The sequence below is a fragment of the Mustela lutreola genome, chromosome 10 (genome assembly GCF_030435805.1).
Source record: "Mustela lutreola isolate mMusLut2 chromosome 10, mMusLut2.pri, whole genome shotgun sequence".
NCBI classification, from domain to species: Eukaryota; Metazoa; Chordata; class Mammalia; order Carnivora; family Mustelidae; genus Mustela; species Mustela lutreola.
The window spans coordinates 96,238,835-96,252,526 of NC_081299.1; the positions used below are offsets into that span (position 1 = coordinate 96,238,835).

At 35.3% G+C, this 13,692-nt stretch overlaps 1 protein-coding gene across 6 annotated transcripts in view; it reads right to left on the bottom strand.

The window, feature by feature from the left end:
• The window catches only part of ST7L (suppression of tumorigenicity 7 like), a 119,099-nt gene that overhangs the window by 64,127 nt on the left and 41,280 nt on the right, over window positions 1–13,692 (bottom strand). For all 6 annotated transcript variants that reach the window (XM_059137710.1, XM_059137711.1, XM_059137712.1 and 3 more), the window contains 2 exons: window positions 6,295–6,445; window positions 2,491–2,583 (listed from right to left, as the gene is read on the bottom strand). In XM_059137710.1, coding sequence (XP_058993693.1) covers window positions 2,491–2,583; window positions 6,295–6,445 — 244 coding nt within the window. The remainder of the gene's footprint in view (window positions 1–2,490; window positions 2,584–6,294; window positions 6,446–13,692) is intronic.

Sequence of the window (13,692 nt, forward strand, 5' to 3'; positions counted from 1 at the left end):
TCACTAAACTCTACCTCTGAAACAGAAAAAGAAAGAAAGAAAGAAAGAAATTAATAAATTTGACTAATTAAAATATTTACTGAATATCAATTTTCACTGTGAACATTATAGAGATGCATAGAGAGATGATAAAGAGAATCCTGGCCTCTAAGTCTACAATCTAGAAGGGGGAGGTTAAGAAGTACACGAAGTACTTTGAGAGTTCAAAGAAAAACAGATAACTTATCTCAGAGGATGGAAGAAAATAAAAGACTCTGGGAGAAAAATATCAGCATACTCGACTTCCATAATCTCTCCTATATTTTCATCTGTTTGTTTGGACTTTTCAGATCACTATGTTTGTTGGCTGTAAAACTGCAACTTTCCTTCTTTGACTTGAGTTCTAATGGCCCCAGAACTGTAAAAACTGTGGTGTGGGTTTATATCACCGAAGGAAATATGGTGCTAGTGTTTATAACCTTCAGCATGCTTACTTATTGGTTAAATCATAAAAAGAAAAGTTACACATAAATTTACCAGTTCACAAAGAAGAGTGAGTGGATAAGGCAGCTGAGACAAATAAGTATAGATCATTCTTTTGAGGTCTGGCTTCCTGAAAGCAAGGACTCAATGAGACTCTCAGCGATCTTAACACTATATACATCTGGTTCTGCCCCTAAGTCTGTGACTGCTCTTTTTAGAACTGGAAAGTGTAGTCCCTTCAATTTCATTCTTTGTAAAGATTGTTTTGGCTATTCTGAGTGTTGTACCTTTCCATATAAATTTTGAGGTCAGCTTGTCAGTTTTCGCAAAATCCCTCCTGGGATTTTAGTAGGGATTATATTAAATCTGTAGATCAATTTGGAGAGAATTGCCATATAAATAATATTGGGTTTTCCGGGGCGCCTGGGTGGCTCAGTGGGTTAAAGCCTCTGCCTTCGGCTCGGGTCATGACCTCAGGGTCCTGGGATAGAGCCCCACATCGGGCTCTCTGCTCGGCAGGGAGCCTGCTTCCTCCCCTCCTCTCTCTACCTGCCTCTCTGCCTACTTGTGATCTCTGTCTGTCAAATAAATAAATAAAATCTTAAAAAAATATATTGGGTTTTCCAATTAATAAACATGGAATGGCTCTCCATTTACTTAGATTTTCTTTAATCTCTCCCAGCAAATTACATTGTTTTTAGCATACAAAACACATACTTCTTTTGCTAAGTCATTCCTAAATTGTTCTTTTTGATGCTACTGTGATTAGAAATGTTTTCTAGGGGCGCCTGGGTGGCTCAGTGGGTTAAGCCTCTGCCTTCGGCTCGGGTTATGATCCCAGGACCCTGGGATCGAGCCCCACGTCCGGCTCTCTGCTCAGCAGGGAGCCTGCTTCCCTTCCTCTCTCTCTGCCTGCCTCTCTGCCTACTTGTGATCTCTGTCTGCCAAATAAATAAATAAAATCTTTAAAAAAAAAAAAAAAGAAATGTTTTCTAAAGTTCATTTTTGGACTGATTACTCACTGCCAGTATATAAATATGCAACTAAGTTTTATATGCAGATATTCTATCTTGCAAACTTGCTGAACTTGTTTATTAGATCTAAAGTATTTTTATGAATTTCTTAGGATTTCCTACAGAGAACATGATGTCATTTGTGAGTAAAGACAGGTCTTCTTCCTTTCCAACATGAATTCCTTTTATTTATTTATTTTTTTCTGCCTTGATTGCACTGATTAGGATCTCCAGTACAATGCTGAAGAGGAGTGGGGAGAGCAGACATCCCTGCCTTATTCCTAATCTTGGGAAAAAAGCATTCAGTGTTTAAATCATAAAATCACCATTAAGGATGCTGTCAGCTGTGGGGTTTTCGTAGATGCTGTTTGTCAGGTTAAGGAAATTCTCTTTTATTCCTAGTTTGTTCAAAATTTTTACCATGAATGGTTGTTGGATTTTTGTCAGTCGCTTTTCCTGCATCTGTTGTCATTTATTCTCTTAACATGATGCATTGCCTTTTGAAATGTTAAAACACTTGCATTTGTGAGGTAAATCCCACTTGCTCTGGAGTATAATCTTTTTTATATGTGGCTGGATTCAGTTTGCTAATATTTTGTTGACCATGTTTGTGTCTATATTCATGAGGGATATCGTTCTATAGTTTTCTTGTAATGTCTTTGATTTTGGTATCAGGGTAATACTGGTCTCACAAATAAGCTGGGAAGTGTTCTTTCTTCCTTTCTTTTCTGAAAAGAGTTTGTGAAGGAATGTATTATTACTTCTTCAAATTTTGTAAGATGACTGCTCTTTTTAATATCTTCAATTCTTGTGTTCTTCGTTGCATCTCACATAGCATTTTACCCCAAGAATACATGGGAATGAATTTATGCAACTATATCCAAGAAGTGGCTAAAGTAATATTTTAAACAGTATCCTGAACTTCAACCAAACACAGTTTTACTATGAGAAAAATACTATGAAAAACAATCTTACAAGTACTTTTAAGTTTAGGAAAATCAGAATATTTACTTACTAGGTAATAGCTCTCTATCAGCAGTCTCTGTGCAGCTGGGATAAGGATAGAATAGATGGCCTTTCTCTAATGGATATGGAATCATTCTAAAAGCTGAGGAAAAAAAATACACAGGTTGACATTCCATTCAGATTCAATTTCATCTCATACTACAGATCGAAGCTATTTTGGAGGCATATCTTTATAAAACTTTCACATAGAATTTATTAATTTTTTTAGCAATACTTTTAGATGAAAGAAACAAAGTAAGCAAAAGAAGGACTAAGAGGAAGAATAAGATTTATTTAGAGAATAGAATGGTCTGGCTGGAATAAAACTAAAGGGAGTAATGGGTGATAAGGCTGGCTGGATCCTTCTTGCCTCTGTCTCCTGGCTAAAAACAAAACAGACTTAACTCTGTGGGTATGAATTCCTTTTCTTCCAGGTATCTTCATAAAATTGCCACATGTATAACTGTTGTGACTTTAACTGTTAGCAACCTATAAGAGTTCTCAACGGCTCCTAACTTCATGTGTTAGATATCACTAAAATTTTCTACAAGCCGAATTTAACTTAGATCAGAGGTCACCAAAGCATCACCCATTGGCCAGACCTGGACTAATATATATATTTATAAATACAATTTTATTAGAATACAGATGTTAAAACTGCTTGTTCAGGGGTGCCTGGGTGGCTCAGAGGGTTAAGCCTCTGCCTTCAGCTCAGGTCATGATCTTGGAATCCTGGGATTGAACCCTGCATTGGGCTCTCTGCTCAGCGGGGAGTCTGCTTCCTCCCCTCTCTCTGCCTACTTGTGATGTCTCTCTCTCTCTAATAAATAAGTAAGTCTAAAAAAAACCACAACAACAATCCTGCTTGTTCATTTATATATTATGTAATGCTGCTTTCATGCTACAAGAGTTGGGTAGTTATAACCTCAGCTATAGCCACAGAGACTAAATACTTACCATCTGGCTCTTTACAAAATGAGTTTACCCAACCCAGATGATTATCATCAGTTCTTTCAGACTTCTTAAAGAAGGAATCTTTGTTACCTACTCAACTAGCTGAGTATTCATAAAAATTGTGATAAGGTTTCTGTTTTTCCTTTAGTGCTTAGCTCTATAAACTTCTGTCAAAACATGAATTTTGTTCTGCCACAATAAAAAGTAGGAAGTTGTCCAAAGTCACAGAACAAATCAGTGGTAACACTAGGAAATCATTCATAAAGAAGATTATTTATCAAATATAATGTAAGTTCCATATTTACTGAAAACCTCCTATGTGCAAGGCAGAACATCAGGCACTGAAGATACATACAGGATCAATGAGATAGAGGACCTAGCTTTGAGGAGCTTATAGACTAGTAGAGAAAAAGCAAAAGGAAGTCTAATTACCCAAAGACATTCCACTCCTCAGTTTTAGCAGTCCCAGTTTCATTAATCTGCGTATTGTCAGCGGCAAGCATAGTGCCTGACCCTTAGCAAGCAGTTAATGCAGAAGTTCCCAAATTCTCTTGCTTCAAGGATACACAGTACCCTTCAGGTCTCTGTTTATGACATTCCTAGGCTGAAAGAAATACCTAGCAGTTCCCTTTACATAGTGGGTCCAATATACATATATACATTAATGGAAAAAATATATATATGTATATATATATATACATATACATATAAATTAAAGGGAAATTATATATATATATATATATATATATATATATATATATATAAATAAAATGAAGGGGAAAACAATTATTTCATTTTTTAAAGGATTTTATTTTTTTAAAGTAATCTCTACACTCAGTATGGGGCTTGAACCTACAACCCCAAGATCAAGAGCGGTATGCTCTACCGACTGAACTAGCCAGGTGCCTCTTATGATTTCATTTTTAAACAATTACATTTTCTTACTAATGGCATGTATGGACCTCTTGGGCACCACATAACTTTTAAAACCTTTGAATCAGATTAGGCACTGCCATCCTCATTTCCTGTTCCACATTAATTTTTTTGTGTGGTACTTCTTTTAACCATAGCAATTAAGAAAAACCCAGCTTTGCAAAGCTATGACATCAAAAGAAATAGAGAATGGAGAGCCACCTAATGGTGAAACCTTAACCTATGCAGAGCTAACAGTTTGAATGATGCTTGACAGATGTTGAGTACTGCTGTGTTTCCACTGAAATTTTTAAATATCCCATGGCACGCTTGTGAATTTGCTACAATGCCCCAAGGTACCTCAGTACAAAGTTTGGGAACTTAGGGGGATAACCAATTCTAGTTAATGAGTATTGAATTTATTTTTGAATTTTTATTGATAGCAGGAGTGTATTTTTCAAGACAATCATTATAAGAATTCAACTGACAAAATATTTTGATTAAGCTTTTTCATTTTCTAAGTGATTTTAGGAAGTTACAAATCAGGGATCTGGTAGTTAGTTGAAAAACAATCTAGTTCTCCAAAGAAGATACACAAATGGCCAGTTAGGACATAAAAAAATTTTCAACAACACTAATTATTAGGAAAATGCAAATCAAGCCCATAATGAAATACCACTTCACACCCATTAGTACAGCTATTATTAAAAAAAAAAAAAAAAGAAGAACAAATGTTGCCAAGGAAACAGAGAAAGAGAAACCTTTGTGCATTGCTGGTGTAATATAAAATGGTACAGCTGCCACAGAAAATAGTAAGACAGTTCCTCAGAAAATTAAACACAGAATTATATAAGCTACTGGTTCCACTTCTAGGTATATACCCCAAAGAACTGAAAGCAGGAACTCGAACAAATACTTGTAATACCCATATTCATATCAGCATTATTCATAATAACCAAAAGGCGGTAATAACCCAAATGTCCACTGACATATGGATGGATAAACAAAGAACATATATACATACAGTGGAATATTATTCAGCCCTAAACAGGAATGATTTTCTGACACGTGCTGCCACATTATGCTAGTGAAGTAAGCCTGATTTAATATGGCAAACACTCATTATAGGATTCCACTATAGAATATACCCAGACTAGTCAGTCAGAAACAGAAAGCGGAATGGTTACCAGGGGCTGGAGAGGAGGGAAAAAATGGGGAGTTACTGTCTAATAGGTACAGAATTTTCAGACTGGGATGATGAAAAAGATCTAGGGATAGATGATGGTGATGGTTGCACAACAATGTGAATATACACAATGTACATTTTCAAACTGTTAAAATGGGGGTGCCTGGCTGACCCAGTTGGCAGAGTATGCAATTTGATCTCAGGATTGTGAGTTTGAGCCCCATGTTGGGTGTGGAGATTACTTAAAAATAAAATATTTAAAATATAATTTAAAAAATAAATAAAATGGTTAAAATAGTAACTTTTATGCTATGTGTATTTTACCACAATAAAAAAATAGATTTTTAAAAAAAGACAAGAGTTGACACTAGTTGTGAAGAAAATAGTTTCAAGATGTAAAATCAGAAAATAAAACAAAAGTCCAATTTAAAAAATATTACAATATTTTTGTACAACCATATTAAAAAGCCTATAAATCAAGGAATGTAAGTTTTCATTTTTTTCCCTTACAAATATGTAATTTAAATGAACATATGGCAGATACTGTAACAGTTTCTCATTTTGCTCTTCCTAAATGTGGCATCAATATAAGTATATTAAGTATTTCTCCTACCAATAAACCAAAATACCTCTGGGTTCACTTTGAAAGCAATCTGAAAAAGAATACGTAGGGAAACTCAGACGAACTCATTTAAAAAGGCTGCTTGGGAATGCAATGAATAGTCTGAGAGATTAGTAGTACATTTGGAAAAGAATACTTACTGCCTTCCCACGTACACTGTAGGAGATTAAGAGCACCTTCTATTCTCTTCCAGTGCTGAAGATGGAAGAAAGCATAGGCGATTGCTTCACTATCACCCCGTTTCAGAATGTGTTCTGGAGGTAAAATTAGACTTTTCATCTCTAGTAAGTACTAGAAAGATAACACACAGAAAAATGAAAAATTAAACAATGTTAAGTTCAAATACCCACAAAAATGTAGATTCAAATTTTATAATGTCAATTTGCTTTAAAAAACAAACATTAAGCTTGTTGAGATGACAAGAGGGTCACACTGATAACATGTATATAAAATGCTTCTATTTGCCAATTCCAAAGATTGGAATATTCCTTAAGTCAAAAATAAGGGATAAATGGCTTATTTATGATCTTGGTAAATATGTAATGGAAACTCATGCTGAGGAAATAATGTGAGAATAAATATGCATTTTTCCAAAAGAGAATTCAGTATAAAAAACATAAAATACAATTTTGCAACAATATTTTGTGGTGACATTCAATTCTTTTTTCTCTCGTTCTCATTTTATAAATGGAGGAACTTAATTGTGAATATGTTCAATTAAACTAATATCTACTGAGAGCAAAGCACTATGTTTGTTAGGAAACACTAGATTCTCTGGAGTGTCCTAATATAATGAGAAAGACAGATTTCTTAAGTTAATAATTATAACAAGACTCTGCTGAGTGCTTTATTAGAGGTATAAACAGTGTATGTAAGAATTTGGATAGAAGACACTTTTTTTTTAGCTTTTTAATAATGGCTTTATTGAGATATAATTCATATTTTACAATACACCCAATTAAGTCTACAACTCAAAAAAAGTGTACAACTCAATGGTTTTTAAGTATATTCACAGACATGTACAACCATTACCACAGTCAATTTTAGAACATTTTCATCACCACAAAAAGAATCCCACCCTCCTCCTTTATTACCTTCTAATCCCCATTCCCCCTAAGCAACCACTAATCCACTTTGCATCTCTATAAATTTGCTTGTTCTGGCTATTTCATACAAAGAGAATCACATAATATATAGTCTATTTTAACCAGTTTCCTCCACTCTGCGTAATGTTTTCAAGGTACATCCATGTTATATCATATACCAGTACCTCATTCCTTTTTGTGGCTGAATAATATTCCATTATATGAATATACCATATTTATTTATCCATTCATTATTTGATGAACATTTGGTTGTTTTCATCTTTTGGCTATTATGGATAATGCTGCGATAAACATTAATGCACACGTTTTATGTGAACATATGTTTTCATTTCTCTTGGATATATACCTAGGAATGGAAGTGCTGGGTCATATGGTAACTATACATTTAAGAGGTATTAATTATGATTTAGGAGTTAAGAATAAACCACTTGATGGAATTTGGGATTCGAATTGATATAAAATGATGTGTAAAACGTAGGTGAACAGATCGGGCAGCAGGTTGGGGAGACACAGCAAGCTAGAGTACAGGCCAACTTAAACAAGTTAAGAAAGCTTAGAGTAAGATACATTTAAGGAATTAGTGAGTGTACCTGTTAAAGAAGTTATAGCCCATCAGTTCTTATTCACATATGAAATTAAATCATATCTTAAATTCTTAAAGAAAATACTTGTCTTAATATTATAATCCACAACAAAAGCAGTCTAATTAAATGTACTAATTACATGAAGAAAGATGCAAAATTAACCACTTGTACATCATCTTCACTATTAAAGTGGCCAACTTAAAACTTTTCAAAAAATGTTTAGTTAGCTAAATACTTCCTCCAAAGACTAAGACCAGAGTACCTTTCCCCTACTAGACTGGTCTGAAACAACCTCTTGGGTTCTACATAATTTGATACCAAATTATGTGTCATAAGGTCCAAACCACATTAATTTCCATTATAAAAGATAGAAAGAGAAACACTCCTAAGAAATGTTATAAATTATCTATTCTCAAACTTTAAATTCTAAGTTCCTCAGGTTACACAAACTAAGGAGAAAAAGGACATAAATTTGAGCTGAAATTTCTGACACTTTGTAAAACTGCTATAAGCAGGAAGAAACAAAAGGGTGTAGTGGTTTCAAAATTGAACTTTAGTTTATTAGTCAATATATATGTACGCACTGTATTAATAGAGCTAAAATAATTTTTTCTTTTTTATGAAATGTGCCTTTCCAGCACTCACTGAGTTTAACGCTCATCTTTAATTACTCTTACTCCTATACCTCAATAAAGCTGGGGAAGAAAAAAAAAGAATAGTTAATCTTGATGTCTCTGGCTCTCTCCTCAAAAAGTAAGAATGCAGTCTACTCATCAATTTATTTTAGCAGATGTCACAAGCTATGAGATTATTTACTAATCCAGTTTGGGGACTTAACATTTTCCATCAGTTTCTTAAAGGAATGCAGCAGAGGTTGTGTCCTGGTCAAGCAAAGCCCATTTGCTGCCTGGTTGGGTTCTCTCCCCTTAGTGCCTTGGGCCTATGTTCGGGAGGGTAATATTCTTTCTAATCCTCTCTAATCCTTGCCCATTTTTTTAAAACACAGTAAAAGATCACTCGCACCAGGCAACTGTGGGAAAATGGACTCAAATAGCTGACCTCTGACATGACTCCTTATGTTCTTAGCAAGTGCACTAAGAGCTTCTTCAGTAGGAAGAAAAAAAAAAAAAGAAAGAAAAAGAAAAAGAAAAAAGCTGCAATCACAATGGAATCTCCATCATAAAAAGAGTATCTCATTTACAGAAGAAAACTGTTTAAATACATAAACCAAGTCCTTTCTATTAAAATTCTGCTTCATTCTACAGGTAGAGGAGACAAAATATCCCAAACGATTTTCAATGAGTTTTAGAATCCTGAAACTTTAAACCAAACCTACCTTGGTAGCAAATGGTAAGCCAAAGATATTCAGTTAACAATTATTCAGTCAAACTTAGAGAAAATATCAACTAAGTATGTCAAGAAAATCCTTTTTGTACAGCAACTATAAATCTGTATTTTCACTGTTTAATGATCTGAGTGACAATTCAGATAGTAGTCAAACACATGGCATCTTTATTAGGAACCGACTTCACGGGTTTATATTTTAAAATGTTTGCCATTTAATCACTAAAAAAATCTTTCTTATGCTTATTTTTTCATCATGTCTTACATACAAGCAAATGTCCTTTCTAATCTGACTTTACAACAAAATAATTATTATGTTTCAGTTTCTAATAAAACACTGAAGTAAAGCTTCATCCTCAAAATATAAGGGAAATTTTTCAATTTAGAGAAAATATCTTTAAAATAGGTAATTATATGACCATAACTTATTTTATCTCCTTCACAAACTGCTACTCAGGAATTTTTTCTACTCAGCATAAGCTCTAAGTTACTACACAAGAGAAACCACATCCTTCAAATTCTACTACAGCACCTGGCACGTTACACTCACACAGTAGACACTTAAACACTTCCTAACGGACCTGACCTGATATATATAGCTAAAACATCTTCAGACTCATGTTTATATTTCAGTTTTTACTTAAGGATATTTTTTAACTCTCTGGGCAAACTAAAAACAAAACAAAACAAACTTCTGCTATCTAGACTTTATTTTTTTGTGAATAAGAATACGAAAGGTTGAAAACTAAAGAGTGGTTGGTTTGGTGGGTTTTTTTTTTTTCTACTTCTGAAAGTACATGCTTAATGTACAAAAATTTAAACAGTGCAGAATTATATAGTAGAAATACTATATTAAAAGATTGGAGAATAAGAGCACCTACGTGGGTCAGTCAGTTGAGCATCTGACTCTTGGTTTCAGCTCTGGTCATGATCTCAGGTTTGCGAGACTGAGCCACCCCACCTTGGGCTCGACACTCAGCTTGGAGTCCGCTTTAGGGTCTATCACTCCCTCTGCCCCTACCCCTGCTCATGCTCTTGTGCTCTCGCTCTCTCTCTAAAATAAAATAAATAAATGTTTTAATAAAAAGTTTGGAGAATAAAAAATAAAGAAAAAAGGATAATCTAACTTATATTTGTCTTGATTTCTTTACACATAAGATCCTTAAAAATTGGATCAAACTTTTATGTAACTCACTTTTTACTTCACAATATATCTTGTACATCTCTTCTTATTTCTTTTTTTTTTTCCGAAAGTTATGTAGAGGTTTATTCTATGCCAAGCATCAGAAGTCAGACTGACCGGCCAGGGCCGCCTCCAAAGAGAGCGACCCCCTCCCCATCTCACAGGCTGGTTTTATAGGGCATAACTGCAGACCCAAGGTACGTGACTTCTATTGTTAAGGCGTTTACTCCCAGAATCAATATCCAGAACCATACCAGGAACTACAGGGGCATTTATTCCCGGAATGAAGTCTGTGGATGTAAACAATATGGAGTTGCTCTGGCTAAGCAGGCCCTAATAGTTAAACAGGTTTTAACATTAAATTGATCCTAACATTCCCCCCTTTTCTTTGGAGATTAGTCAATTTTTTGACTATTCAGACAGTTCTTGAGGATGAAAACAGGCTGACCTGAGGTGTCGTTAACCTTGAGTGTTGTTTCATCTGCTGTTTTTCTGATTTCCTATTAAGCTGTTTTAGTCTGATGAGGTGTCTCCTGGCTGCTGCTGAGTAGGAACAGGGTTAAAATTGACCAGGTTATGAAACCCTTTTGAGTCTTAGTTTTAGTCCTCAGTTAGTGGGGTGTACCGGCAGTGGCTCCCATTTCTGGGGGGTGTCCTTGTTTTCAGCTCATTTGACATGACACGTGTGAATCCAAGCCCTGATGCCTTCTACTTTTACTCCCATGGGGGTCATCTCTTCTTATTTCTATGGAGATCTAGCTCATTATTTTTAGTTGCTACATAGTATTCCATTAAAGGCTGAGTTATTTTATAAGAAATAAGGCCATGCCAAAATTGTACTACCATTCTTAAAAGGCCAAAAATAATAACATTAAGAAAAACTCATAAATTAAGCAAAATGGCTTCAAAATTCCAAAAAGTGATGGGATCTAAAATTTTACTTTGTTTACTTAGGTCTTTATAGTAAAATAAGTCTAAAGTACAGACATGTCTGTTTACCAAACATTTACTAAATGCCTGTTCTGTGCAAGCAGAGTTGCAGACACAAAATGATATGTAAAGCAAGAGTTCTGCTTTTTTAGGGAACTAAGGAAGAGACATATAAACAGACCAAAAACCAAACCAAACCAAACCTAAGATATGATTAAGGCATTGGAGGAATGGAGAAGAAAGCCATTATCTCTGCTTTGGGAAAAATGGTAAAGACATAAAGACACCTCAGCAGAACAGGCAACAGATGAGCAGGATCCTGAAGAATGCGTAGAAACTTGCCATGTAGAGAAGAGAGTAGGCATATGTGCAAAGGTAGGGAGACACGATGAGGCATGACCAATCCAGGGAATAATGAGATAACGAACAAAGCAGAAGTGGCAAGGAGTAAGGTTGGAGACAGATGCCAGGCCCAGACTGTGAAGGGTTTCTATATATGCAATACTAAGGGGTTGGTCCGGATCGGATAGGTGATAGGGAACAAGGAGAGCTCTTTAAGCAGAGTAACTTTGCTATTTAGGTAGACAACTCTGTTAATGGCCAGTGTGGAGATGAGATTAGGCAGGGAGACTACTGAGAAAGATGTTTTAATTATCCAAGCAAAAGATGGAAAGTATTTGAGATTATTTCCACATCTTTACCTATATGTTTAGAAATGCACAGAAAGTGTCTGGCAATAATACAAACCAAACAGACACAGTGGTTGCGTGAGAGAAGTAGAATTGGGAGAGAAAGAATTGGATTTTTTATTTTATAAACTTCTGAAGGTTTTGATTTCTTTTTTTAAGAAGCATTCATTATTTTTACAATGATAATGAGAATTTTTTAAAGAGCAGGTGGTGAGGGCATATACTGGGTCAGTAACAGAGGGGAGGCAGTAGATGGCTAGATCCGAAAGACAATTCAAAGGTTATGAGCTGGCAGTCTGGGAAGGGCAGAAGTAAAGATTAATGATGAGAAGATGTTAACAAAGCCATAAATCAAAATACACAAATAAGGAAGGACAGGTAAATTGGGGAATCTTAAAAATAAGATTTTAAAAATTCAGTTTGAGGGGCACCTGGGTGGCTCAGTTGGTTAAGCATCTGACTCTTGATCCTGGTTCAGGTCATGATCTCAGGGTCATGAGACTGAGCCCCCTAATGGGCTCTGTGCTCAACAGCGGATCTGCTTGTCTCTCTCCCTCTGCTCCTCTGCCTGCTTGTCTCTCTCTCTCAAATAAATAAATAAAATATTTTAAAAATATTCAGTCTGAGGGGCACCTGGATTGCTCAGTTGTTGGGCATCTGCTTTCAGCTCAGGTCATGATCTCAGGGTCCAGGGATCAAGCCCCGCTTCAGGCTCCCTGCCCAGCGGGAAGCCTGCTTCTCCCTCTCCTACTCTCCCTGTTGGTGTTCCCTCTCTTGCTGTGTCTCCCTCTGTCAAATAAATAAAAATTACTTAATTAATTAATAAAAAATTTCAGTTTGAGACACATTGAAGTGACTGAGGTACCTAACAGATACCCAGGTAAAATTCCCATGAGTAGATAAAAATACAAGTCTATAGACAAGGGAGGAAGCCAGTTAAAACATACAGGTTTGGAAATTATCAGCAAATAAAATATAGTTGAAGATATAAACCAAGGTTGGTACCTACTATATGCTATAGGACCTTCCTTCTGTATTACCTCCAAATCATTCTACTGTTATATTTGGAACAGAACTGAAATTGTTGGAACAATTTGTATCCAACTATGGACAACATACTCAAATGACTACTCAAGTCTTTTCCCTAAAAATTAAGAAAAAAATTGAAGCTCTTTTAGAAGTTATAGTTAAAAAAAGACAAATAATGTATGGTCTGAGGTCTTTTTTACTCTAAAGCCATACCTACGCTTACACTCAGATTCACTTTAATTTTGAATCGCTTTGATCTTCATAATTTATCTTTAGATTGCTTGTTTCTATTACTTTGTAAATCTTACAACAGCTTTTGACCAAAAGCAATATAATTCTGACCTGAAGTAATGATAATACTTTATAATCTTCCTCTTAAAAGGAGAGGTTAAAGAAAAAGCTCTCTGAAGGCATCTGAAATTAAGGTACTTTGCTCTTGATCAGTCATGCACATCAAGAACCAATTTATCTCTGCAATTAGTTTTCTCAGTGCACATTCTATGAGATTGGACAGGCAGGCTGAATGCAAAGAGTCCACATGGATGTGTATTAAGTGGGGAGACTAAAGACTGTTCCCAGAAAGTAAACAGAAATGCCATATGAAAAAATTAAAAGAGAACATAATACTCATGGCAGCCTCAGGAGCAAAGTGAAAGTGATCTTATATTGAAAA